Genomic DNA, 27,751 nt, shown 5'->3' with positions numbered 1-27,751 from the left:
GTGACGAGGCCACACATCCCCCAGGCCGTGCCCAGCCAGTGACTGCATGACACAGCTTGGGCACCGGCCTTCCCAGGGGGTGCGGGGCTCCCCTCACTGCAGCACTGGCTCCAAGATTTCGTGTCGGCCTGGCCCAGATGTTCTCAGAGCTGCTCCTGTCTGAGCTTCTCCTGCCCAATGCCTCTCTCTCCCTGCTCTCCTCCCTCTGCCTCCTCCCTCTCCTTCCTCCCTCCTTCCCCATCTCTTCTTGCTCCTCTCCTCTCCTCTCCCCTTCCTTCACCCTCTCCTTTCTCAGGTGTCAGACCTGCAGCTTGGTGGCAAGTCCCTCCTGCCTCCTCCTCTTGCCTCTCCTGTATCCTTCAGGGGCAGTTCTCCCCCGAGAATCTCCTGCACGTCCCATCCTGTCTTGGAGTCAGCTTCCTGGAGGAGCTGAGAGAACACAAGTCAGTGGGTCACTGCCGTTCCTCCAGTAGACCGTGAGCTGGCTGAGATCAGGGACCTGTGTGTCTCGGGCATCATCCCAGGGCGGAGCACAGTGCTTGGCCCAGAAGAATGGATAAGCCAAGGGGTGAGCCTTCAGAGAAGGGGCAGGAGCTCAAGAAAGAAGCCAGAGGAAGATTCCGGGAGGAGGTGGGCCTTGTCTGGGGCCTGGAGGTCAGGCAAGGGTGCCGGAGAGGAAAGAAACAGTCTTCATGGAGGCTCAACATCTGCTAAGGATAGGTTCAGTGTTCTCTGGTCTTCTCAGAGCTAGGCTCAGGAGAGAGTAGGGGGTAAAGGTAATGGGGTGGGTCACCCTGTCCTGGCACCAGAGGGCTGGCCAGGCAGGGGGTGGGATAGGGAGGTGGAAGGAACAGATGGAAACCAGAAGGGGCAATCTTGGCTGTTGTCAGTGTCCAAGCCTGAGGCCCTGACACAGAGCAGGGCCCCCGGATGGTGCTGGGTAATCCCCGGGGACCCCGTGGATTATGGCGGATTTGTGCTAGATGTTTCTGCAGTGAACTCAGCATCCAGAGCCAGAGTGAATTCCAGTTTCTCCTGTACACTGTGCAGTCCCAACAGGGGTCTGGCCCTGCTTCTTACCACCATGCTGTCTGCTCAGATGACATCTGGTTATAGTTCCCATCAAGGGCGACCCTAAGCCTATAGTGGTGGGGACGGGGAGGGGAGTGCACTGGTGAGAGTTGGGTTTCTGCCCCAGCTGCTGCTGCTGTGCCCTGACTCCCACAGAGCCACCGAGGCAGGGCGGAGAGGGGCTGGGAAGTGCCCTTCAGAGGGCTGTACCCCCAAGGAGGGTGTACCTGGCACAGGGGAGGGGCAGCCCAGGACGGAGCCAGTATGGTGAGGAGCCAGCAGGTACAGGAGCTGGATGGGGGCAGAGAGCCCCAGCTCACTCTGTCGCAGGAACAGAAGGCTGGCCCTTAGAGTGAGGGAGAAGGGGACGCCTCACATAAGGCTCCAGCTGGCGTGGCCGCTCCGGAGCCTGGCTCCGTCTCCACTGCCTGGTCAGCAAGCAGGACTGAAGCCCAGGTGCAGGTACCCGGGGCTGTGGGTGGCAGGGGCCCAGCTGGGAGGCCTCCGGCCCCAGCTGACAGCTCAGGCTGGCGCTTCATGGCCAAGGCGTTGAGGCCTGGCTTATCTTCCCAGCTGCCGGGTTCCCTGCCACTTTATCAGGGTGAGAGGGTGAGAAGGTGTCAGAGCTCAGGACTCTCACCCTCCCTCCCCGTGGGACAGGGCCCAGGTGCAAGGGGGAGGACGACACTCAGGCGCAACCGGAAGTCCTCTGACCTGGGAGAGTTTAAAAGGCCCCAGGACCTTCTCTCAGCCTCAGTTGACATTCCCAATTGGCTACAGCATGAGGGGGCTGCTGCTTTTAAGTGTGTTGCTAGGGGCTGTCCTTGGCAAAGAGGACTTTGTGGGGTAAGAGTGTGGAGAGAAGAGGGTGCTCACACAGGAGAGGGGAGGACGCGGCCCCCAGCCGGCGTCTGGAGGCAACGGGCAGGCTGACTTATGGGAAGACTCCAGAGAGGAGCAGACCAAGACACCCCGGGAGGCAGGCTGACCAGGGACCAGGGCTAAGAAGGGGTCCAGTCCCTCGGGACAGGCTTCCTGAGGCCTAGAGAAATCTGAGCTTGAAGAAGTTTTTAGAAGAGGAGGCGGCTGGCTTTGGAGAGACAAATAGAGTCTAAACTGGGATGGGGATCGCAGCTGTGACCAGAAGGTCCCAAGGAGCTTAGGCTTCTCATTGCTAAGACCCTTCATGCTTCCTCCAGCTCAGCTAGAGGATGGAGGCCCAGCCTGGCGGTTCCAGGCTGCTCCACGTCACCATCCTCCCACCTGGGGACTGTGAATGGCCATTTGGGCTTGCTCAGGTCCTTAATCTCCCCTCCTCTCTGCCCAGGCACCAGGTGCTCCGAATCTCTGCTGTAGATGAAGCCCAGGTCCAGAAGGTGAAGGAGCTGGAGGACCTGGAGCACCTGAAGGTCAGAAGGAGGGGGGAGTCCTCCCAGAGGCCCCAGGGTTCCTCGCAGGCCAGCTGGACCCACTGCAGGATGCCACTACCCCCTGGGGCCACCTAGGTCCTGGGCCCTGTCTCCTCAGCCGCCCAGAAAGGAGCCATGGGACTGATCCCTGTTAGGACATGATTTAACCCCCACCCTGTCCTGGTGCCAGAATTTTGCTGCCCTCGAGCATCGGCGGGGAGGAGGGATCCTTTCCAGCACTTCTCTCTCCCCCGCCCTCTCGGAGCTCCTCCACGGTGCTTCCTGGGCCGTTTCCGTGGCCACGGTGGGCTCCGTCCAGTGCACCCCCCCCCCCCGTCCCCCGTCGGGCTCCATCGGCGTCGGGGCTGGCCCTGCCGCAGCTCACCACCGCGATGCCTGCCCTTGGCCTCCCCAGCTGGACTTCTGGCGGGGCCCTGGCCGCCCGGGCTCCCCCATCGATGTCCGAGTGCCGCTCCCCAGCAGCCAGGCCGTCAAAGTCTTCCTGGAGGCGCACGGCATCGGGTACACCGTCATGATCGAGGACGTGCAGTCACTGCTGGACGAGGAGCAGGAGCAGATGTTCGCCTTCCAGGCCTGGGCCCGCTCCACCGACACCTTTAACTACGCCACCTACCACACCCTGGAGGAGGTGAGGCCCCCGGGGTCACAGACACCTGCCGTGTCTCGAGGTGGCCTGGGTGGTGGCTCCCCGGAATCACAGGGCTCGCGGCGGGTTGGCTGATGCAGCTGCGAAGGGGGGCATCCCGGTGCCTGGCCGCGGCGACAGCTGGAGCCCCCTCCTCTCCCTTCTCAGATCTATGGCTTCCTGGACTTGCTGGTGGCCGAGCACCCGCAGCTTGTCAGCAAGCTCCAGATTGGCAGCAGCTACGAAGGCCGTCCCATCTACGTGCTGAAGGTGAGGGCACCCGCGTGAGAATGCTCACGGCGCACGTGCCAGGGCACCCACATCCGTGTGCAGGCCCCGTGGGTGAGCCCGCGGCCCCGGAGGACACGGTTACACGAACTGCCCGTGCTGACGTTTGGAAAGGGCGGAATTTCTACGCTGGTCTAGCCGTATGCATCCCTGTACACACAGAATTCTTACATTTTTAAGTGACTCAAGTATTTCCAACCAACTGCCATGTCGTGGGAAGTATCCCAGAGTCACAATAGTCTGGATAAAACGGTTTATTGTGATTCGCCACAGAGAATGGCAGCAGCAAAGGGCAGGGCCCAGAGGTCTGGCCGAGATCTATTTGCCCCAAGGTCAATATGAAGGCTGGAGGCCAAGTCCCCGCAGGATTCCTGTCCAGACCCCCTCCCCCACCTGAGTGACGGCCCCACAAATGGAGCCTCACCCTGACATACCTGGGGAGCAGATGGCCTCTGGGGATGAGCATACCTGGGGATGCTCCTCTTCAAGGAGCCGAGACAGGACCCCCACTGGGTCTCCCTGTGCTTCTTGTCCAGTTCAGCACGGGGGGGAGCAAACGCCCTGCCATCTGGATCGACACAGGCATCCATTCCCGGGAGTGGGTCACCCAGGCCAGCGGGGTCTGGTTTGCAAAGAAGGTAAGTCTGGGGAGGGGAGGGCTCTTCCTGGTGGGGCGGGTGGTCAGGGCCCACGGGAGCCCTGGCCTCCCCTCTCATCCAGAAGCAGGGATGAAGGGGAGCAGGTGTTCACTGCGTTAGCATGGCAGATGCCTGGCCTGACCCACTCTGTCTGTCTGTCCCCTAACTCCTCACCAGATCACACAAGACTATGGCCAGGACTCCACACTCACAGCCATTCTTGATTCCATGGACATCTTCCTGGAGATTGTCACCAACCCCGACGGTTTTGCCTTCACTCACAGCAAGGTATAGGCTCTCTCCCATTCTTGGGGAGAAACAGGGAGAACCTCTGGCCTCTGAGTCCCATGGACTACTCACCCCTAACCTCAACCCCCAGAAGTTGAGGGAGGGCCAAACAGACCTAGACCAGGGTTCTCATCCTTGGTATTCTTGACATTTGGGGCAGAGAATTCTTTGTGTGGGGGGCTGTCCTGTGCATGCAGAGTGTCTAGCATCATCCTGATCTAATATTTAGGAGATGCCAGTAGGAACCCCCCCCCATTGAAAGAGCCAAAAATGTCTTCAGGTAGTGCCAGATGTCCAGGTATGGGGGGACACAGTTGTCCCCTGGGGAGACCACTGCCCTGGACCTTATTTCCCAGCTTTATTTGACTTTTATGGCAGGTGCAGCATGCTCCAATCTAGCGTGTAGGGTGGGGGCCCACTTCATGCCTTCGTTCCCAGCCGTAGCACCCTCTGGCCAAACACCATCCACCATCCCCTCTGTTCTCCTTCAGCCAAGAGCCTCCTTTGTGGATCTTCCTAACAACCAGTAGGAAGTGGTTTCTGACCCATGCTAGGTCCATACCTGTGATAGGATCTCGGTGCTTCACATTGGTTGTGGCCACTCCCTGCGGGTCCCCAATCCCAGCCCAGCCCGGTGACCCACAAGTGTGTGATTCCTTCTGCAGAATCGCATGTGGCGCAAGACCCGATCCCTCACGCCGGGCTCCGCCTGTGTTGGAGTGGATCCCAACCGGAACTGGGACACCGGCTTCGGGTGTAAGGCCCAGTGTGATTTGGAGGCAGGGCCGGGACCCCCAGGGTGGCCTCTTACCCTCCTGTGTCCCAGGCCCGAGCCTCTCCTGCCCCAGCCGAGGGCAGAGTGACAGAGGGGGCGGATGGCAGCCTCTCCTGAGGCTCTCAGTGAGATTTCCTTGTGCCTGGTTGATAGAAATGAATCCCCCCACCCTGCTCTCCGCAGCCCCTCTCCCCGCCCCAGAATCAAGGTCTCAAGTCCATGTAGGGGTTTTCTGGGGTAACTGCAGCTCCCTCCCTCTCTGGTCCCTTTACCGCAACAGTGGGTCTTGCTCGAGGAGCCCTGCTTCCCTCCCGGGACACATCCATCAGCCGCTGGTTATAAAAGGCCTTTGGCCTCTCCTTCATCCCAGGGTCGGGGTGGGGGAGCCCTCCTGCCTTCACCCGCACCCCTACTTCCATACTTTAGGCTGTGCAAGCCGCACAGCTTGGCATAACGGATGCCGCGCACCCCTTCTCCTCCCGCAGTGGCCGGAGCCAGCAGCAACCCCTGCTCAGAGACTTACCACGGCAAGTTCGCCAATTCCGAAGTGGAGGTTAAGTCCATCGTGGACTTTGTGAAGAGCCACGGAAACATCAAGGCCTTCATCTCCATCCACAGCTACTCCCAGCTGCTCCTGTATCCCTACGGTTACAAAGCAGAAGCGGCCCCTGACCAGCAAGAGCTGGTATGGGCCGGTCCCCTGCTTGCCCTCCTATGCCTTGCACCCCTTTCTCCCGTGGACCCCCGATGGCTTGGGAAGACCTGCAAGGCAGGCTAGCCTCATTCACTGTCTGGGAAACTGAGGCACAGCACAGTTGAGTCACCTCTGCCACATGCCAGAGCCAGAGGCTAGACTTGGAGCTGGTGCCCTAAGATCAATTTGGAGCAGCAGCATGGCCAGAGGGTGGCCAGAGGTGGAGACCAAAGTGCCACCGTCTCCAGAGGGTGGAGACGGAAGTGCCAGCCAGACATCGTGCGGGACTGGAGGACCACGGGGCCGCGGGCCTCCCGCTCTCTGCCTGGCCCCACCCTGCGCTTCTGGGGGCCTGGTGTCACCGGCCGTAACAGGCATTTTCTGCAGGATCAGCTGGCCAAGGCTGCTGTGACAGCGCTCGCCTCTCTGTATGGGACCAAGTTCAAGTATGGCAGCATCATCAAAACAATTTGTAAGTGGGTGCATGGTCTCTGGGGCGGCACCGGGAGGAAGCTTAGCTGGCTTTTCCTGCCTGAGGTAGCGTCCTTCTGGAGGAAGTACCCAGGGGTGCCTAGCTGTGGGAGCGCGGGCTCTCAGCCGTGCCTCGGTGGGCAGTGGGGCCCTTTTCTGACATGAACTTCATCTTCTTTGGTACCTTGTATCAGTTCCCCTGAGAACATTTGTCCCCTTGTCTTGGGTTATGTCCAGCTTTATGGAGGGACTGGAAGGTTCTGCTGATATTTCCGTATCACCAAGAAATTCAATTTAAAAAATTCAACCTAAAAAAATGCTCCTCCTCTGGTGCCTTTCAATTAGAGAATATATTCCATCCCCCACCCCCCAGCTCACTTGTACATGCAATGCCCCTGGGAGGAGCTACTGCAACATCAAAATGGAATTAAGTCAGCAAATGTTTTTGAGCACCTACTATGAGAGAGAGTGGCAATAAACATGAATAAATGATACAGTATGTTAGGTGATGAAAGTTAGGGAGAGGGGTGCCTGGGGGGCTCAGATGGTTAAGCGCCTGCCTTCAGCTAGGTCATGATCCTAGGGTCCTGGGATCTGAGCCCTGTATTGGGCTCCCTACTCAGTGGGAAGCCTGCTTCTCCCTCTCCCTCTGCCATTCCCCTCACTTGTGCTCTCTGGCTGTATCTCTCTGTCAAATAAATACTTTTTTTTTTTTTTTTTTTTTTTAAAGAAAGGGAGAAAAAGAAAAACTAGAACAGGGTCAGGGGAATCAGGGATACTGGGCATGGAAGTTGAGGAGGTGGATAAAAGGGTAGGCCTCATTGAGTCAGTAATATTTGGGCAAGTGCTGAAGGAAAATGAGGAAGTGAGCCTATCTGGGGAAGAGCCTATCTGGGGAAAGAGCCTTCAGGTGGAGGAACCTTCTAGAACAAAGGCCCTACTATGTGACCTGGACTGGTGTGTTGGGGGAATAGCAGGAACAACATGGAGCCCCATGTGATGGCGGAGGGTGAGAGTGCACGGGGTCATAGGGGACAGGTAGGGTGGGGGCAGATCTCCCAGAGACCTGAGGAACACAAGTTTTCTGGCCAAGAGGCTGGAGTACTGAAGAGGCCGGGCAGGGACGGAGGTGGGAGGGCAGCACACACCCTCGCATACCTCCGCCCCTCCTCCCCGAGTGCCAGGTTTCAGCAGGTGAGTGGGCCACAGTCTTAGCTAGGGCTGGTTTTGCTTTTGGACTCCAGGCCTTGTTTGGAAATGGTTTCAAATTGCATCAGAGTTTTTTGCTTCATTCACTGTTGTCAAATTAAATTCTAATATGCAGCCGCCTCCTGCATCCCAGCCCAATTCAAAGCAACTTCGTTACCCACCGTTAATGGCAAATCTGGGCAGAGTTTTTTCCAAAAAGACAGTGAAGAGGCTTTTACTTTGCCTCTGGCCCTTTGCACTATCTCTTGCAGACCAGAGCCCCAGGGGACGAGTCCTGGTTACTCAAGTGGGTAACTCTGATATATTTGGAGGTTTGACCAAAGCAGCTGTAGGAGGGAGGTGGTTTTCAGGGCGGCTTTCACAATTGCAAGAGCTTTCTTGAATTCCCCCCTGTGCTAGGAGAATCATCGCTTGGCCCCTCTCCGGGCCTCTAGAGCTGAGACCCTTTTGGGGAGCCGCTTGGGAGGGAGCCAGGCTGCTTGGTCAACAGCAGGCACTTACTGGATGCTGACCCCGGTGAACCCTGCGTGAGGCTCGGGGCTCTGGACCATGGCCCAGCCCATATTAATGTGTCAAAGTGATTGACATTTGCCCTCTGGCATCTGCTCCCGCCCTAGACCAAGCCAGTGGAAGCACTGTTGACTGGACCTACAGCCAGGGCATCAAGTACTCCTTCACCTTCGAGCTCCGGGACACGGGGCGCTACGGCTTCCTGCTGCCGGCCTCTCAGATCATCCCCACGGCCCAGGAGACGTGGCTGGCGCTTCGGACCATCATGGAGCACACCCTGAATCACCCCTACTGAACTGGCCCTTCACCACCCTCCTCTTCCTCCTCTCTGGCCCCACCCATGCAACCAAATAAAGTTTGAACGTCCATGGATCAGAATCCGGGGGCTTGCGTGTAGGAACATATATGGCCTGTCCGCCTTTCCAAGCTGGGGCAGAAGTGATTTAGTTCCTACAGGCCTCGCTGGAAATGTGTGGGTGGCTGGACTAGATGACCCCTGAATTCCCCTGCATTCCAAGGTCCTCTGAAGTTGTATCCAAGTGGCATTTGTTTTAATTAGACCACCCTGAGCTCAGCTCATCAGTAGGGTGATTTGTTCATACCTTAGTAGCAAGCAGCAGCCACAGCTGCTAACCAAATGCCGGGCACCCTGCAGTGGTGAGGCATTCGGCTTGTACAATAGCAGAGCTAGTTGGGTCCATTTATCTACAGAAGCAATAACTCTGAGTATGGGATGGAATAATCCTGGTGGCCACCGCTGTCCCAAAGAGATACTGCAGCAGGCCAAGCAAATTTCTATAAAGCAAAATATGGTCTCCTGCTCTTGAATTAAATCAGAAGAAAACAATTAGGTTCAATGAAATAATTCACTGAAGATAGAGAACAAACCCCAATCCCAGAACATTTTGTTAATTGCAGTACATCACCAAGACTTTTGCTTTTAGGGACAAAAGTAGCTTTATTTTCATACGCCACGTCCTTTCTAGCATCCTTCCGCACACGGTCTCCACTTCCTCTCCTGTTTCACTCACCACCACTCCCTTACCATTTGCAAAATTCCTCAAGTATAAGGCTCTCCTTTTGATAGTCTCCATAGCTCCTAAAACTTACTGGCTTTTCTCCTTTGGCGTGGGGATCTTGATGGCTGTGATATCACCTTTAGTGCTAGCACCACGGTACACTGGGTATCTCAGCTTTTTTCAAGGCAAGAATCTACCTTGTGTTTCTTCCAATTCTCTTCAGATGCAAATATGGAGTAGGGGGTTACTCCTGCAGACATCACTGGGAAGAGGGTGAGGGTGTGTGTACAGGTAGCTCCCCAAAGAGGGAAGCTGGGGTTGAAGATGGAGGCCTTCCCCTGTGTGAGCCAGGGAGGTGTTATAGTGCACACAGCTCCAAGGACTTGAAAGTCTTATCTTTTCCTCAGGTCAAATGCTCTATTCTTTGTTTTTTTGTTTTGCTACCCAACATTTGAAAAAACAAAAAGTATGAGGGAGACTATATGTATAGTATAGATAAAATTATACATATGTAGGTTTATGAGGCAAGTAAAATGTTGTTTCAGTCTTTTTTTTTCAGTCTTTTTTTAAAGATTTTATGTGTGTGTGAGAAAGAGCGAGAGAGAGAGCATAAGCTGGGGGGAAGGGCAGAGGGAGAGAGAGAAGCAGACTCTTCCTTGAGAGCAGGGAGCCCAATGTGGGGCTCGATCCCAGGACCCTGAGATCATACCTGAGCTGAAGGCAGACTCTTAACCGACTGAGCCACATAGGCACCCAAGTGTTTTAGTCTTTACAGAAAAATGATTTTATAACACTTCAAGTTATCTTTTGGGAAACATTTCCATTCAATCTATGTAGATAAGCTGAAACCCACTTTAATGGCTCAGTTTGGACAAATAAAAAGCTGATCTTATTTTTTGCTTAAGATGGATAAACAAAAATTATTAAGTTAGCAAGGACAGTATCTTACAAAATTGATTACTTAGACTTCAAGGATAGAATTGCTTAATTCAAAATAATTGTGCTTCCTGATAGCGGGCACCACTTTGCTTGGCATTCAATCTCCAAAACCACCAAAAGTAGTTGCATGCCCAGTAAGAATTGAGTGAATGTTTTCTACTTTTACTAATGAACAAACTCATGAATTTTATAATCTGTATAGTGTAGGCTTCTGCGTTATCTTGAACTCCCTGACTTGTAGTTTAGAAAGTGAGGCTCCTGACAAGATAAGGAATGAACACCAGAATGAAAATTCCATGAGGGAAGAGATTGCATTATTTTATTCAACACCTAATCCCTGCTGGTTGGCCAAATACATGGCACATACAAGGCACCTAATAAATACTTGTTAAATGGAGACAGGGAACTTGTTAATACTATTTTTTCTTTTTTTTTTTTTTGTATTTTGAAGTGTAGGAAGAGGTTTACATTTTATTTGCAGATGTATATTTTTACAAATCTGTGGGTAAAAATTTCATTTAATTAACTTATTTATTTTTAAAGCTTTTATTTATTTATTCATGAGAGACACAGAGAGAGGCAGACATAGGCAGAGGGATAAGCAGACTCCCTCTGGGGAGCCTGATGTGGGACTTGATCCTGGACTTCAGGATCCCACCCCGAGCCAAAGGCAGATGCTCAACCACGGAGTCACCCAGGCATCCCTAAAAATTTTATTTTATAGAAACATAAAGCTAAAAGAGAAAAAATAATTTTATAAAATATTGCAACATATATGGAAAAGCATTAAAAATCTTGAGGGCAAAAGAGTTCTTATGAGCAAAAGGGTTAAGTAAAAAGGACTACCATTTCAAAAGAAAAATAAGCAATTCCCAAAAGAAGAAACAGAAAAAGCCAATAAACGTATGAGAGATACTGATCCTGAGTGATTTTTTGTACATTAGACAAAAGCAAAGGGATCATTTTTCTGCCATCAGATTGACAAAGAATAAAAGGACTGACACCTCAGTGTTATCAAGAGTATAAAGAAATAAGACCTGCCATATACTACTGGTGTGAGGATAGATTTACGCCACCTTCCCGTGGGCGGTAGTGGGGGTGGCAATATAAAACAAAATTTCAAATGTATTGTTGCTTTGACCCAGAAAGTCCACTTGGAGAAATTTATTTTATAAACATATTCGGACAAGTTCAAATACAGGTATGTACAAGGCTGTAATAATACAAAATTGACTGAAAAGGAAAAGAATCTATATAGATACCAGTATTGATACCCATATGACATGTTTAAACAATGGAATATCGTGAGGCCACCACAGACTGTGTTGACATTGGGGAAATGGGTCACTAATACTAAGTGAAAGAAGCCAACAATACGGTGGAAACATTCTAGATTTTTTTTTCCTTTATTTATTATTTATGATAGTCACAGAGAGAGAGAGAGAGGCAGAGACACAGGCAGAGGGAGAAGCAGGCTCCAAGCACCGGGAGCCCGATGTGGGATTCGATCCCGGGTCTCCAGGATCACGCCCTGGGCCAAAGGCAGGCGCCAAACCGCTGCGCCACCCAGGGATCCCAGGTGGAAACATTCTAAAACAGGATTGTGGTAATTGTTGCACAACTCTGTAAATCTGCTGAACATCACTGAATTGCGTACTTAAAAATGTGTAGATTTTATAGTATGTGATTTACACTTCTATACAGTTGTTTAAAAAAATAACTGGGTTGCAAAATAGTATGTTGGGTATGAATCTCATCCTTGTTTGAAACACACACATACACATATACACAATGCCGGGAAGGATATATCCCCCAGTAATATCCGGGGTCACCCTGGGTAGTGGTGGTTGTAGTTTTCCTTTTTTCTGAATTTCTTGCAAAAAGCTTTTATAATCAGGAGGGGAAAAAACCCTAACAAACAACTATTTAAAACACACCAATTAACCTGTGAATAAAGTTATATGGAATCAACTTAACATCAAACATTTTATGCCCATCTTAATCTGTGCCCAGATTCTTTTTTATAATTTGCTTCGACTCATCTCTTCTGCTCTGGCATCCTATTTCACCATCTTGCCCAGAACAATGTGTCTTATCTTCAGAAAAATTTATACTCCAGATAGAGCTGGAAGCAGCTGTGTTTCTACCAAGGGAAGGGGGTTCTCCTGCTTCCAGTTAGTGGCTGTTCCCTGAGCAGTCTGCCATAGCTCAGATGAAAATCCCCAAGAGCCCTTTCTGCTCACATTCGGTTCCAGCAGCAATCTGGGGAATTGATTATGCTAATGCCTAGTCTCCGGGGCTTTTCAAAAATCTTTATCTTTAAATGAACTCATTTGGCTTTTGTCATACACCGTTATATCTGGTTCTCAATGTGGCCTGTGGGCCGCCGGTGGTCCATGAGATTACTTCAGGTGGCCTCTTGAATTAACACTCAGAAATACACGTGGAGATTTCTGGTTTTGGCTTTAAGTTAAAATTGAAATGTCATTGAACACAATCCAGATATGACCTCACTGGTCCCTCATCCAGTGCAGTGCTATTCATCATCTCAGCAAGTGTTTTGCAAGGGCAAGTGGAGCTAGGTGGGTTTGAGGATGCAGAAGGACTCTTGCTCTAAGGACAGAAACATCATTCTGCGAACATACTCAGCTCAAGATACTACTTATGGTAAACTGATACAATCAACCGTAATGTTCAAGTTGGCCACGTGAAGGAAGAACTCTGAGCAGGAGGCACAGAGTACGCGTCAAATCTGGAAAACTGTCAAAAGGTCATGAATTTCCCCCTAAAGCTTTCAGGATCTGCATTAATTTGGCAACTCAAATTGTGAGCATCACCTAACAAACCCAGAGACCGAGACTGCCAAATGTTTATTGCCAAACGCAAACGAAGAAAATTAGAAGTCTCCTGCGCAACCGCAGTAGTGTCATTCTGCTACATTTTCAGAAGCGTTCAGGGGAACAAGCGCTCAGTGAACACAGCCAGAGACGGAGGTTGGCCCCTGCTTCCTCCCACGAGACCCAGGCCTGTGGCCAGGAGCCAATTCACCCAACTTCTGTCTCAGCCTAAATCAGAGATGTCACCAAAGAGGAAAGAAAAGATCAGACACAAATCATAGCAATATGGTTTATTAACTGAATAGTTTGATCTATGGAAGCAGCCCATTTCTTCTCCAACAGTCAGGTTAGAAGTTTGGAACTCCTTAAGTGAGGCCTCATGAGTGTTCATTTCGACATGCAACAGATCTCAGAGACCCTGGTGCATCTGTCCTCGAGACGGGTCCCTGGACACCGACGGTGGATTTGTGGAAAGGACATGCTCCTGGGAGCAGACGTGCTGTCTCTGACTTCCTGTTGCCTTTTGCGCTGGCCGAGGAGGATGGCTTGTGGTGGGAGCTCAGGTGACAAGGAGGGAAGGGAAGATGACACCCAGGGGAAGGTTACATTCACGTTGGTGAGTTGCGGGGGCGTCACCGAGGGAGGGCAAGGCTGAGGGAAGCAGGGCGTCCAGTGGCCCAACCAACTGGCTGGGAAGCCACAGCTTGCAGGCTGGCTCCTGGCTTCTCACCTGTTAGCTCAGAGGCTCGGGCTCCAGGCGACTTGCTTAATTTCCACCTGCTCCTCAGCCACGTCACCTGAAAATGGGGCACCCACCTCATGGGACTGTTGTGAGAACCGAATGAGTCAAAACACATATGGAAGAGTCTAGGAACACTGCCTAACACAGAGTAAGCTCTCCACGCGTTTGCTAGGATTATTATCCGGAAAGCTTCAAGATTTGAAACAAAAGAGAAAAAGAACCTGCTTTCAGATGGGGACGGTGTGCAACCTGTGTCTGATGAATTCTGAAGGCTACTTTCAGCCAGGGGGTGGGGTGAGGGGGCATGAAAATAGGCCTGGCTGACTGTAGACAGCCAGGGTAATAATAATACCCCTAACAGCTCCTAGGGTGCCCCCTGCAGTGGGTAATCTAAAAATCTCCAGCTTGTGAATGCCTCTCCTACAAAAGCAAAGGATGTACATGGGGACAAAAGATAACGAGCTCTCTGGGTCTCCGGGATGGCAGGCCAGCATTGAGTGGCCACCATAATGGCCCTACATCCCCGATTTCAGTCTTGACAGGTTCAATTCATTTATTCACACCCACTTACTAAAGGTCACTGTCATATCGCTGGTGATTTTCACCCTCTGGGAGCTTATAGTCAAAATAATGACGAATAGAAGACATATTTGCATCCTTTGAAAAAGGCAGTCCATAAGTCAATAGTGGCCTATTTAATAAGTGTCCTCTATTTACCATGCGTTTTACCAGATGCTCCAAGATGTTACACAGGCGAAGAGAGTTTGCTTCTGCATTCAGAACAAAGGCAGATCAGCTTCAGAGAGTGAGACTTTTTAAGGGGATCGCAGTGTGACAAACACAGTTTTGTAAACACACATAAAATCATGCACTGTTTCCTGTTTTGTCAGAATGCAATGCCAACAAATTTCCACCATTATATTTTCCATGCTATAACTGATTTATGTATCAATTTAAGGACACCACAATAACAATGTCAATAATTACCACAATTTTAGGTAAGTATTACTATCCAAATGTATTCTGAACACTCTGGAAGCACAGTATAGGAAATAACATATTTGTTAAGCAAAAAATTAATTGAACTGCATATAAGCTATCATCATGCCTGCATAATTAAACTGATGAATTATTTATTATCTATGTGTCTGATGTTTCTTGTAAAAAAAGAAGAAGAAGAAGAAGAAGAAGAAGAAGAAGAAGAAGAAGAAGGAGGAGGAGGAGGAGGAGGAGGAGGAGGAGGAGGAGGAGGAGGAGGAGGAGGGAAAATAATTATGGGAACCATATCTTTGAAAGAATTGTGAAGAATCTGAACGCATAGGAAAGACACTGACAGCATTCTGCAACCAGGGAAAGAAAGGCTCTCTATGATAATCATGGGGGTAGGGCAAGGAAGGAGTTGTGGATGTAAATCTAGGTGGACAGAAATTAATTATCCTGCCCCTTGCCAAATGTCGGATAACATAAAGACAGAATCTATAACCGATATGTAACATGACAGAAACCAAAACCAACACAAGAAAAATTACCTACATCTTTCTTCCTAGCCTAGGACTCTGATTTCACTGATATTCCACTAGGGAATTAGGGAAAAGAAGGTTTTTGTTTTGTTCTGTTTTCTTGGTGAGTGGCCTAGAGTCTTAAGAATTTTTGTATAGGGACGCCTGGGTGGCTTAGTGGTTTAGAGCTTGCCTTCAGCCCAGGGCATGATCCTGGAGTCCTGGAATCAAGTCCCACATCGGGCTCCCTGCATGGAGCCTGCTTCTCCCTCTGCCTGTGTCTCTGCCTCTCTCTCTCTCTCTCTGTGTCTCTCATGAATGAATAAATAAAAAATCTTAAAAAAATAATAATTTGTATATAATCTCGATAGCACCACAGGGAAAGATCCCTCAGCAGCTAATGAACACTACTTGTTCTCTTATAATTCTGATTTACGCCAAGTCCAATATGACTGCCTTGATTCTGGTTTTTCTACTAAAGGTAAAATATAAAATTACTTTGAGGCCATTTGCATCATTCCGCCTTTCAGTAGATTAAACCTGGCATTATTACAGCCCAAGATGTGCTTTTTATTTTCGAATGAGTAATGTAGCTTCCCCTCCCCATCCCTCACTCCTTTTCTTACTTCCTTGCCTTTTTTCCTTTCCTGAAATACACACACCTTTAAAGCACGGAACGTATTATTTAGACATTGGCCATCAATGCTTAGGTGGAGCTGCAGCTGTACATCATTAAAGCACCTACCATCGTGAGTGGGGGGGGCAGGGGGAGTTTCACAAGTTCCCAGGCAAGGGCAGCCCATCAATCCCTGGAACACTGACTCCTGCTGTGATGTGCTTAAGGGACAATCAGTCCCTGCCTGAGCAGGAGGAGAAACCCAGGCCTTCTGTGTAGAGGGCTAACGTCTCCTACCCTAGCTGGAATGATGTCCTGATTTTCTTTATACAAAGAATATGTGCCTTCTTGGGAGATGCAGTTAAAAGAGGTATGCTCTCAAATCACCTCAGGCTCGCGGCTCCCCCAAACCATCTCAACAGAGAGGAAGAGAGAAGTCTGCAAATCTTGGCATATTAAAAGCAAACAACAAGTTAATAACTATGTCCTTTAATCTTCGACATCCATAATTGCACAGAGTAACACTGATCACTTAAATAATACATGTCAGTTAATCTAATGAAGAAGCTAGTAAAGCAGAATGTTCGAAGCAATAACCTAACCATGCAAAAACTATCTGCAAGTGGACACTTAACACAGAAAGAGGAGAATCAGAACAGGTCTTTGAGGGGTAGCTATTTAAAATCCTTACCAACAGGCAAAGCACTATGGAGAAACACACATAAATATATTCAACCCGCCAGATGTCTCAGCTAAATGCACAGCGATTCTAAGAGGTTTGGCTACAGTGACTTCCACATATATACAGTAGGTTCTAACACTCTAAGGGGGTTTGGTGATCGGAATGCAGAGGAGGAACAAAGGGGGAACTACCATTGTTTTCAAAGTAGAATTGAGGGGGGGAAATCTAAACTCCTGACTAGTCAACTTTAAAATGGCATAAACAGAACTTTGTTACAGAGAGAAATGTATATGCGTCATAAATGGCTGAAAATCTTGTCCATGCCAGGAGAAAGTGGAGTGTGGAAAAATTTGCATTTTTTAAAATCTATGCCGTAAAGAAAATAAAAAGCCAGAGCATTCTGGCATTAGCAAAAGGCTGAACTAAGTCTCAGGCAATAAATTTATGGGGAAACATGACAGGCTCCTCATTAAAGCTATGTGTACGTTGGCTGCATTTTATACAAGATTCTTGAATCTTGTGGAAAATTGGGCACGGCTTGACATCTGAACAATGTCCCTGGTTTGTTTGATTTCTAAAGCATCGGAATATGTTGTGCTTTGGAAATCAAGTAGAGAAGAATAAACACACTAAAACAGGACTGGGCTGAATCTGAAAGTTATTTTTCCATATGTCTCTACGAGATATTTATTACCTTTATTTCTCTTACAAACACAGCCCCCCACGCTAGAAATACTGCAGTACTTTTTCTTTTCTTTTTTTTTGGTGGAGAGAAAAATAGTCCTGTTAAGGCAAATCTTACCCGGCAGCAGGAACCACCTAAGGATAGGCAATTTTCAGTTGGCTTTTCAGAAGCTGGTTGCCATGACAAAGGGCGCAATTTATTCCTTGGTCCCTTATCACAGCTACAGATCACAGACCATAAAAATTAACAAGGCTCTTTCCCTTTGCCTGATCATTTCGGAGTCCCTCATCCTTACCTGCGGTCTTTTGTTCCCCCCAATTAAATGGAATGAATGTCAGTCACCTAGCAATTCAATTAATGCTGATTCAAAATTCTGGCCTAAACCAGAATCTATAATCACAACCTCCTAATCACAGCTCAGTCATGAGAATGAAAAGTAAGCAGGAAATTGCACTAATTACTCAATTAGACTAATACTGTATTTTTAAGCTGGGGCTCAAAGGGACTGTCAGCCCTGATGGAGGACCGGGACACGTCCTCACCTTGTGGGCCTGCCGCTGCCCAACTGAAGCTATGTTTTCAAGTGGCCGTAATTCCGATCCATCTAGGATGGACCGACCAAAGCCGGAATGGAAGTTTACCACCAATGAACTGACAGCAGACGAGGGGCAGGTGTGGGGGGGAGGAGGGCAGCGGGGTGGGGGGAGGGGGAAGGGGGAGGGCTTCCCGGCCCTTCACAGCCCCATACAGTGGACGGGCTTTCCTGGGAGGGGCCCTCATGCCCCGTGTGAAGGCAGCTGAGCACACATCGTCAGGGTGCTGGTTCAGGAAAACATCCGGGGAGGAGGAACACTCGAGGAGGGTGAGAGTCGCTCAACCAAACCTGAACACTGAGCAACACTCCAGGCACCAGCCTCACAGAACCTTCATGAAACCCAGAACAGTGAGTGAAAAAGAACTGGTTGGGAAGAATGCACAAGATGTGAATGAAGAATGTATAAAACAATGCTGGACATCAACCAATACAGGCTGGACCTTATTTTAAAAGAAAGGCCTAAAAAATTAGACTCTTTTTTTCCTACTCAGTTTCAGAACTTAAATATTCTGTAAACAACAAGGAGGACACTAGAGCCTGTCATGCCTCTGGTTTTTGTAAAACTCCTTGCGAGCTGGATTCAGGAAAGGAGCTGGACCTGGGCAGAGGGAGGAGGGCCTGTCACACATGGCGTGCGTGGTCTGTCCTCTGCAGCAGTTTCTGAAAATGACCAACTTGGGAACTGCTCAGGGATTCCGAAAGGAGAAGAAAAGTATTTATTCATCTAAGACAGACAAAGTCTTTACTTCCAGGGTTTGCCTTGCAGGTGGCCACTGCTGAGCGAACGGGCATTCGGGGGGCCGCCAGGGCCCCCAGCCGGGAGGGTCTGACCGCTGCGGGTGCCTGGAGCCTTGGAGTCTCTTCCGGAGGCGTTAGCTTGGCTCAGCCGGCCTGAAGGGAGCAAGAAAGCGAGGCGTAGAGCTGCAAGAGTGACTCTAGGCACAACCTGCCAAGTATACTTTTAAGCTAATGAAGTCTTAGGGTACAACCACTTTTAAGATAATGAAGTCCTATTCAGCGTCTACTTTAGGCTAAAACCTACTCTTCATCCTTGAGATTAACTTGAAGGTGGGGAATGTGCATGGATGAAAGGAAGCCTAGAGAGCTTTTTTTTTTTCCCTCCCTCTCGGTTATCCCCAACCAACCTGGCCTGGCCTTCATTCCTTCTTGGAGCCGGTTACAGGAGGGATTAGGGGAAAGAGAAAGGAAAGTGGTGTGCCCAAGGGAACTCTGGGTGGGGTTTCAAGGTGCCCAGAAGCCGCAGAGGGGAAACAAAACTCATCGGAGAGGGAATCTGGGCGCCTCAGTTTAGCTCAACTCTGCCTGAAATACACGTTATCTGACTGATAAATCCTTTCTCCTTCTCTATGTGCAACATCTAATTCTTCCCACAACCTGGGGTCACCACGTCGGCTTCCACCTCTCCCCACACAGCACCTGCACACTGCCCCTCCCCCTGCAAATATTTTAAGAACCTGAATATAAGAGATCAAACTTTTCACATGATGAGGTGATAGTCAAAGCTGCAAATCTCCACTACAGAAAACATTATCTCTAAAGGTCAAAATATCTTACTAGGATTGTCCGTAGGACCCTGATCCTCTTCCAGGTAATATTCTATCTTTTTTAAGTCTTCTGGAGTAAATCTCCACTTGTTCTCAGCTGGTGGGGGCGGCACTTTGGGGCTGGATCGTTTCCGGGCAGAGCCAGGAGGAAGGGCCTGCTGGCAAGATGCTGGCAGGGAACCCGTAATCAGTCCTTCTGGGAATTTCTGAGCTAAGACTTTTAGACCTAGGTGTGGAAGAGGATCAGAAAAAGCAGCATTAACATGGTGAGGCTAAGGCAAGACCTGGAAAGGAAGCTGCATGTCTCCTCATCTTTGGTCTTCGGGTCCAAGCCAACGCAAGGACATGAAATCTTAACTGCTTCACCATTAAGCAAATTACACCAGAACATGTCAGTGGTTAAGCGGGATTCTGAGAATTCCACCAGAAATCCTTTTGCTCCACTCTTCGGCATTACAGCTTTCTCACAGAGCCCTAAAGCAACAGCATTATTTTAGGAATTAAAAACATGTGCTGTTGGAGCTAACGGAAGTTTCACATAACTCCTGACCTCTTGCAGCCAGCATGGTTTTCACTCTTTCCAGAATTCTAAAATCTGAGCGTGGACAGGAAAAGGGTGATAGGGGAGGGGGTTGAAGGATTGTGAGCCCAAATATCTGTCCTGAGCAGAATACAGCCCACTCACCTCCAGAAAGCATGAAGAGGTTTTCAAATCCCCGCTCACACATGGTGGTGGCCGCCTGGCTGGCCAGCCTCTCGTCGTCATCATACAGAATGATGACCTTGCCGTGGGCATTTTTCTAAGAGTTACATGAGTTAAGGTTGGACCACATTGAACTGTGAGACCCGCCCCCCCCCCCCCCCCCCCCCCCGCCCCTTCGCCCCATGGAACAAAGAAATGTCAAGGTTCACCTTCCTGAGTTCAGAGAGGATGGGACAACCCCACTCCTTACCCAGCACATCAGCAGTTACTGGATTTTTTTCCTGTCATGGAAACCACAGGAGTTGGTGGGGTTTTGTTTGTTTTTGTTTTTTTATAAACTAATATCATCATGGTCCACGATGGCACTAGTTCCACAGTTTATACACTTGAGCTCTTTGATTCTTAGGACCCTGAAAGGTATTACAATCTCCATTTCACAGGTGAGGAGATAGAAAACTTGTTTGTCCCACGTCTCCACTGCAGCCTTATTTATGATGGTAAAAAGGGGAGAACCACCTAAAAGCCCATTAGAGAGGAAGAGTTTAGTAAATCAATGTGGTATATAGTAAGATAAGAGAATGCACTACATCAAAAAAGGGGTTTACAAAGAGCTTGTGTTAGCATGGGGAAATATGTTGTACTGAGGAAAAGTCAAAATGCTAAATTATATATACAGTATGATTTCCACTTTGTTAAAAAGAACACATAGAAGACAATCGGAAATAAAATATGCGAAAAACATAATTGGAGTTGTTCAATTGTGTGATTATCAATCTTTTTTCTGTTTTCCAGTGCTTAAATTATTTTCCATTTGTGTAATTTTTAGGAGGAAAAAAAGTAAAATTTTAAGAAGGAAAATACTTACAACAGAAGTACAAAAATTTACTTCTTAGGTCTTACTTGGGAAAGCTTTCTGGAGAGAAAAAAAAGTCTTAGAACTAACTCTCAACAGATCACAGCCTTTAACCTAATGTTTTTTGGCCCACTGCAGGATGGCTTGGAAGCATCTGCCAGGATGGCCAGGATACTCAGCAATAGCTGAGAATCCAAATTTTAAAATATGCTAAGTGAGCTAATTAATAGCAAAGGTCCTTTAGAGAGGTTTTTTCCTTAGGAGCATGATTCATGATAAGTTTGACTCTTCAGGTCCTCAAACGACCCAACTCCTTAAAATGCAACAAAGGATACATATTCAAGAATGTCATTTGAATAAGGGTTCATTGTTCTAGACAGAGTTGCAATTGGATAAGTGTAAGCTGCAAAGAGAAGAAAAAAGCTTAGGAAGTTGGTAGCTCTCAGTACAACTTGGCTCCAAATTCCTGAATGGTTTAAAGTCTAAGAGTTCAAAGAAACATATTTGCAAAATCAATGCACCATAAACCTAAATACTTTTTGGAGAGAAAAGAAACGGGATGCTATGAACAAAATATGAAGCTTCATGTCATCATTTCTGACATTTATTAGCACTGGGCCCCAGAGCCACCTGAGAATGTCGCCACCCTCTTTGAGAGCATTTCTGTAGAGCCAACTTCCAGGTTCCCACGATGCATCCGGCTAACATAAAATGTCCTTAACTGCTGACTCTGGGATGTGGCTCAAGCCTGCCTGGACTCCAGAACGGGCTCTGTTCTTGGCAGTGAGACACTAGAACGCCTTCTCTCTCTTACCTCCAATAATGTGGCACTGCTGGTAAGAATCTCTGTCTCGCACATCTAGTAGCAGGAAGGGGCAGTCGGGATAAGGTTTGTCTTTGGTGTTGGGCTCTGCTTTCTTCACTAGCCCTTTGTCTAGATCCAGTTCCCCAACACCACTGATGACGCTGCAAGTGAAAAGGAGATGAAAAGTAGATCGGCAGAAACTAGTTAGGGCTGAGTGTCTTCAAGGTCAAATGTGCTTCTTCAGAATAGCCAGAGAGTGCTCAGTGTCTTTTCAGAGGACACTTCAAAGGAAAATGTATATGGTGTCTCAGTTCTGCCTCTGAATGCTCGACTGTTGCAGGACCGTATGGATTTCTATTCTATCACACTGGACCCCAAAGAAGGGACCCACGTGTCCATCCATACTCACCTTCAGAGAATGTTAGGTCATTAACATGGCTGAGGGGCAGAAACTGTAGGACACATGCCACCTCCAGCAAAAAGGACAGCATTCAGCAAAAGAAAGAGGCCAACAGTTAATCTAATGGAATTGTAAGGCGTGTAAGAAAGCAGAGCAGAAGGGGAAAGAGTAAGGGTGACAGGACAAGAAAAATGAAGACTTCCTATATACATTATGTAACATAAAACGATGACAATGTTTTGATGTGTCTCATATACTTACACAGCTACCTATCCGTACTTTGAACCTTAATGTTTTCAATGGTTATCTGTACTTACTCCCAGTTTATAGGTTACAGTGTGGAGGTTGAAGAGGCTTTTAGATTTGGTGGCATTCATATAATGAAATGAAGGAGTGGGTGTTATGAACAAAATGGCAAATAGTGAAATATCTGGATTGGAATAGGAAGAAGATGCCTTTCCCAGGCAAATAGGAAGACATGTGTGCCAGACCACACACTGGTGGGCACCAATGGCTCCACACCCAGCACTGCAAATCCAATTCTGCATTTAAACCTGAAAGATGCCATAAAGTGCATATTTTATTGAACCAAAGGAGAAGAAAATCTACTTCCTATGAAACTGCATCTTTTTTTTTTTTTTTTTAAGATTTTATTTATTTACTCATGAGAGACACACAGAGAGAGGCAGAGACACAGGCAGAGAGAGAAGCAGGCTCCATGCAGGGAGCCCAATGTGGGACTCGATCCTGGGACTCCGGGATCACGCCCTGGGCTGAAGGCAGGTGCTCAACCACTGAGCCACCCAGGTGTCCTGTGAAACTGCAACCTTAATGGAAGTCTTGTTGATCTGTGTCGCTAATTCCAATTTTAGAGTCTTTGCATCAAGTAGTTATAAAAGAAATAGTGGTACTGATGATAGCAATTCTTTCTCTGCAGACCCAGTTTCTCTGGTACAACTGTTTTGCCAGTAGAAGGGACAGTTGTGTGCCGAAAATCAGCACCATCTTATAATCAACACCTAATATCTGTGAGAAAGTTTGCATCATAGTCTATGCAGAAAGGACCAGTCACGACCAGTTTGAAAACGGACACCGAAGGCTGCTTTCATGCTCTTTTGCACCTGTGCAATATCAGAGCATGGCGTATGGCATTCTATTTTTCTTCTGATTCCAGACAGGGTAATTATAAGCTGCAGCAGACAGAAAAGGGGGCGGGAGCGGGAATCAAAAGATAGTGGTTGTAAAGCTAAGTCCTAATAGCAAACCTGTATACAGAAGGCTGAGAAGGATGGAGTTAAGGAGTGAAAATTAATGCTCTCCTATCAATGTATTCTTACCTTAACTAAGATGCTGTGAAAAGATTCAGATGGTGGCATTTATATCAAGAGAAGATAGAAGGGCTGGGGGGCAGGGTGAAAGTGTGGGACTTGACTACTGCCAGTCTGTTTTTAGAGTGATTAAATCACTGAAACTGGTATCCAGATGCATATGAAGTAAAATGCTGGGAGAACACAAATCTGATCAGCGTACCTCTGCAGGGTCGAGCGACTGGAATCTCCAGCTCCTGCACTGGTTATGAACTGCACGGGGCTTGGCGACTGCTCCCCGGGGCTCCCTTTCCCATTGGTCCTGGCACCGACTTCCCCATCCGGCTCTGAAGTAGCAGAGTCATTGTCTAAGATTTGCAAGTGGATACAGAAGTAAATTTGACCTCAGAGTTTATTCACTTTGTGCAACAGTCAGGATTATTAAATTGTCCCAGAAGTTCTAACAGATAATGTGCTCAAAATGTAGTCTGCAGACCCCAGGAGTCCCTGGGACCCTTTCAGGGGAACCTGCAAGGTCTCTTTACTGTGCTGATATCTGTACTACAAAAGTACAAAAGTGCTTTTGTACAAAAGTAAAGGTGGCTAAAACCGTGAGCGCTGCAGCAATAATCAGGGCAGAGGCACCAAGTTTTATTAGTGATCGTCATATTTTTCACCAACATGAATGCGCTCGGTTAATAAATACAGCAGTCACATTTTTAAAAGTCCCTGATGGAGCCATAATCATAATTCTATTAAATCTCATCTTTAAGTACACATCTTTTTAATATTCTGTGTGATGAAATGGGGAGTCCACATCCAGCAAATCTGCTACATACCAAGAGACCTCTTGATGTCTCAAGGGAAAGTATTAGTGTGATTATTCCTGCTTTTGCCCTGAACACCATTTTTACTTGGAAAGAAAACTGACAGAAAAATTATAGTTACTTAGACTTGTGCATGTGGCAGACATTTTCTCAAAAATGATCTAAGTGAACTGTCATTTCGAGGAAAACAACTGATGGTATCATTGTAATGATTCAATTTTGAACAAAAATCAGAATTTTGGAAACTGTGTCTGCCATCAGGAACTTGACTGCTTTCCTTGCACTTAATGACTTTTGTGATAAGATAGGTGGTTAGATTAACAAATATGATTTTTTTGATACTGGGTAATGAATGAAATTTGTCAATGTTTGGAAGATCTTCATAACTTGGTGAATCAATCTCTTCCAAGTAATCGATGAATGATGTTATAAAATCACGCATGGGTAAAAAGATTAATTCAAAGTAGAAGACAGACCAGTGGGCTTAATTTAACAGAGGTATGAAACGTGCATTGATATGGTTTCAGATTCTGTTACAAGTTACCTTTAAGAAGCTACAAATTGTCAAGTTTTGGTGTAGTATCAGAGAGGTGTGTCCAAAAATTACCTGAAAGGGCTATTAAAAGATTATCCCTTTTTCAACTACAGGTCTGTGTGAGGCCAGATTTTCTTCATGTACTTCAACCCAAAGAGCATATTGCAACAGATTGATTGCAGAAGCCATGAGAATCAGCTGTCTGCTATTAAATCAGACACCAAGATTTACAAAACAATATAAAACAATGCCATGCTTGGTAAAAAAATTTTTTGTTTTCGAAATACAGCTATTTCGCATAAAAGTGTTATTTATGTTTGCAAAGGATTTAGTATAAATAAAATAGTAAATAAATGTTTTTAAGTTCTCAGCTAAAAATTTTAATACCCTAAGTATTAATAGATATATAATGCACATAACCCAAAATTCTTTGAGGTGCTCAATAATTTTTAGGAGTGTGGAGGGAGACTGTACCAAAAAATTTTGAGAATTTGCTGTTCTAACTGGTACCGTAAGAGAAGAAATAGAAATAAAAGACCTAGTTATTAAAGAGGATACTAACATTTATTTTGCATATGATATACCTAGAAACTTCAGGAGAATCCTATAAGAATAAGGGAAATAAGTATGTGGTTAGATAAAAAAAGAAATACTAACAGGCAAACTACTTTTCCTATACGCCAATTAGAAAGGAACATGATGAGCATCTCATCTAAGTAACAACTGCAAATATATAAGATATGCTCTCCTCAAAAATAAGCCTATTAAGAAATGTAAAGGACCTGTAAAAATTTAAGTCCTTTATAAGTCTTATAAAAATTTTTACCTAAGAGATATTAAAGAAAACTCAAATGAAGACAGTGATATATCTTCACATTCCTGACTCGGTGATTAAAAGTGAAAGGATATTAATCCTTTCCAAACTTCATTTTTAGCCTTAATACAACCCCAATGGGATTTTTGAAAAGTTTAAAAGGATTTTAAAGATGAGAAGGAAAAAAAAACTTTTTATACACACACACACACACACACACACACACACGTGGGTAATTTGGAGAATATGCCTTAGCGAATAGTAACATATATTGCAAAGATAAATGATCAAAAACAATGCTGGGCCATAAACCAGAACAATGGAATATAAAAGACAACACAGAAACAAATCCCAGAATATATATATAAAAAGCTAATACATATATTAAAGGTAACATCATAAACCAGTGGGTAAAGGGAGAGTGACTGAATAAATAAATGGTGGTGGGATAATGTGCCAACTATCTAGATTTGAAAAATCAAATTTATAAAACCCCTTCACATCATATACCAAAACATTAATAAGTAGATTGATGGGGGGGGGGGAACAACAACAACAACAAAACCACCAAGCAAACTAATAAAAGAAAATATAGGTGAATAATTTATCTTATTTTGGATTTGATGGGTCTAAGGCAATAAAAGAGAACACAACAGGAAAGGCTAATAGATTTAATCATGTAAAAATGCAAACCTCGTGTATGTCAGAAACCAACCCAAAGAAAATTAAAAGGTGAGTAACAGATTAGGAAAAATCTCTATGACCTAGATGCATGAGAAAAGGTTAATATACTTAATTTAGAAAGAGGTTTTTTTAATTAACTAGTGCTTTAATTGAAAAAAGATCATATGCACAGTAAAAATGCAAAGATAAAAACATTAATATGGAAACCACTGCAGACCCGTAGGCCCTTAGGCCTCCCCTCCCAAGGGAACTACCTTCACTTATTTCTGTCTCCTTCCAGAAATAAAACAACTATGGACTTTTGCATACAGTTTATTTCCTTCCCTTTTTACATATCAGGAGAATGCCATTCATACTGCTCCGGTTTTTTGTTTTGTTGTTGTTTTATTTTTACTTAATGATAAAGCTTGAAAACTGTTCCAAATCATTAAGTAAAGCTTTTTCTCATTTACTTTCAAGGCTGTACTGGCTTCCACTGTTTAAGGATATCCTAATACACAGAACTTTTATAAATCAGTAAAGATGAACGTTCCATAAGAAAAAAATGGGGAAGGACATGTAAGGTTCTCAGAAGAAAAAATAAGTATGACCAATAAACACACACATACACATAGCCCAATTTCATAATCAGAGAGATTCAAAAGAAAATTATTAGATACCACTTTTCATCTATCAAATTGGCAAACACTTGCAAAAATGACAATTATTCAGCATTGGCTAGGATGGGGAGAAACAGGTCCTCTCATTTATTCTCTGGAAATGCAAACAGGAAGAACCAATCTGGAGATAATGTGGAATCAGCATCGAGCATCTTAAAATGGTTCCACCCTTCGACCATCTGCAGCAATTTATCTTCAGGGAATAATCAGAAGCACAGAAACGTGTATGTATTTACATTACAGCATTGTTTTATAGACGTGAAAAATTTAAAAAGCTGTAATGTCCAATAGGAGAATAATTAAATTATGGTATATCCAAAGGACAGGCATTATATGACAACACAACCTTCACAATTCAGCTTGTGAAGTCCATTTAATGATATGGGATAGTTTGCATGATAAAATGTTAATTTGAAACAGCACAATTCAAAAGCATACACAAAGAGTATGAATTTGGGGGAACACAGAGCAAAATGTTAACAGGGATTATTATTATAATTTTCTTCTTTATATATTTTTTGCAGTTTTCTAATTTTCTAGAGATACACTTTTAAGTCAGGAAAAAACAATACACATTACAAAAGGAGATTTTTTTATTCCTTCAAAAATAGCCACTATGCATACAATCTGTTCCACAGGCATTCCTGAGTGAGTTATTATTCTGTGTAGAGCACTAGAAAAACACTAATATTACTCACACATTATGGTGTCCTACTTTACAAGAGCCTATTTTGCTGTGCAAATTCATCTCAGAAGAGAAAATTGCATGTGCCCATATGTTCTGGTGCTGCAATTGCAATGAATTAAAGGACCAAATCCAGGTACTTATATAACCAGGTTAAAATTGGGAGTAGTTCTATGAGGAGACTCAATTATCTCTGTTACAAAGAGCCCTTACTTCTCTGCTGTGTGAGAGGCATCTGTCAAAGATAAATTCCTGTCTTTGTCAGATGCTCTTTATCCTCCCTAACAAAAACAAGCCCAGG

The 27,751-nt window shown here is 46.4% G+C and overlaps 2 protein-coding genes across 4 annotated transcripts in view; one reads left to right on the top strand and one right to left on the bottom strand.

Moving 5' to 3' along the window:
- The first annotated feature begins 1,763 nt into the window (after nt 1-1,763).
- On the top strand, nt 1,764-8,377 carry CPA1 (carboxypeptidase A1). Its single transcript, XM_038556509.1, has 10 exons — nt 1,764-1,917; nt 2,399-2,480; nt 2,896-3,129; nt 3,295-3,396; nt 3,951-4,052; nt 4,230-4,340; nt 5,006-5,096; nt 5,601-5,800; nt 6,197-6,281; nt 8,107-8,377. Exons 1-10 carry the CDS (start codon nt 1,853-1,855, stop codon nt 8,292-8,294), a joined length of 1,260 nt encoding a protein of 419 aa, XP_038412437.1. The 5' UTR covers nt 1,764-1,852; the 3' UTR covers nt 8,295-8,377.
- Nucleotides 8,378-13,069: 4,692 nt separating this feature from the next.
- The window catches only part of CEP41 (centrosomal protein 41), a 55,310-nt gene continuing 40,628 nt past the window's right edge, over nt 13,070-27,751 (bottom strand). For all 3 annotated transcript variants that reach the window (XM_038556506.1, XM_038556508.1, XM_038556507.1), the window contains 6 exons: nt 23,470-23,614; nt 21,549-21,700; nt 21,070-21,137; nt 19,864-19,978; nt 19,189-19,404; nt 13,070-18,504 (listed from right to left, as the gene is read on the bottom strand). In XM_038556506.1, coding sequence (XP_038412434.1) covers nt 18,356-18,504; nt 19,189-19,404; nt 19,864-19,978; nt 21,070-21,137; nt 21,549-21,700; nt 23,470-23,614 — 845 coding nt within the window. In that variant the 3' untranslated portion in view covers nt 13,070-18,355. The remainder of the gene's footprint in view (nt 18,505-19,188; nt 19,405-19,863; nt 19,979-21,069; nt 21,138-21,548; nt 21,701-23,469; nt 23,615-27,751) is intronic.

This window comes from Canis lupus, chromosome 14 (assembly GCF_011100685.1).
Source record: "Canis lupus familiaris isolate Mischka breed German Shepherd chromosome 14, alternate assembly UU_Cfam_GSD_1.0, whole genome shotgun sequence".
NCBI lineage: Eukaryota > Metazoa > Chordata > Mammalia > Carnivora > Canidae > Canis > Canis lupus.
The sequence above is the reverse complement of the archived record's forward strand: the minus strand, read 5'-3'. Positions and strand labels throughout refer to the sequence as shown.

Bases quoted from the DNA above. Each gene is read 5' to 3' on its own strand.
- CPA1 (XM_038556509.1), top strand. From the start codon at position 1,853: ATGAGGGGGCTGCTGCTTTTAAGTGTGTTGCTAGGGGCTGTCCTTGGC. The intron at 2,481-2,895 runs GTCAGAAGGAGG...TGGCCTCCCCAG, and splicing joins AGGACCTGGAGCACCTGAAG to CTGGACTTCTGGCGGGGCCC. The intron at 4,053-4,229 runs GTAAGTCTGGGG...ACTCCTCACCAG, and splicing joins GGGTCTGGTTTGCAAAGAAG to ATCACACAAGACTATGGCCA.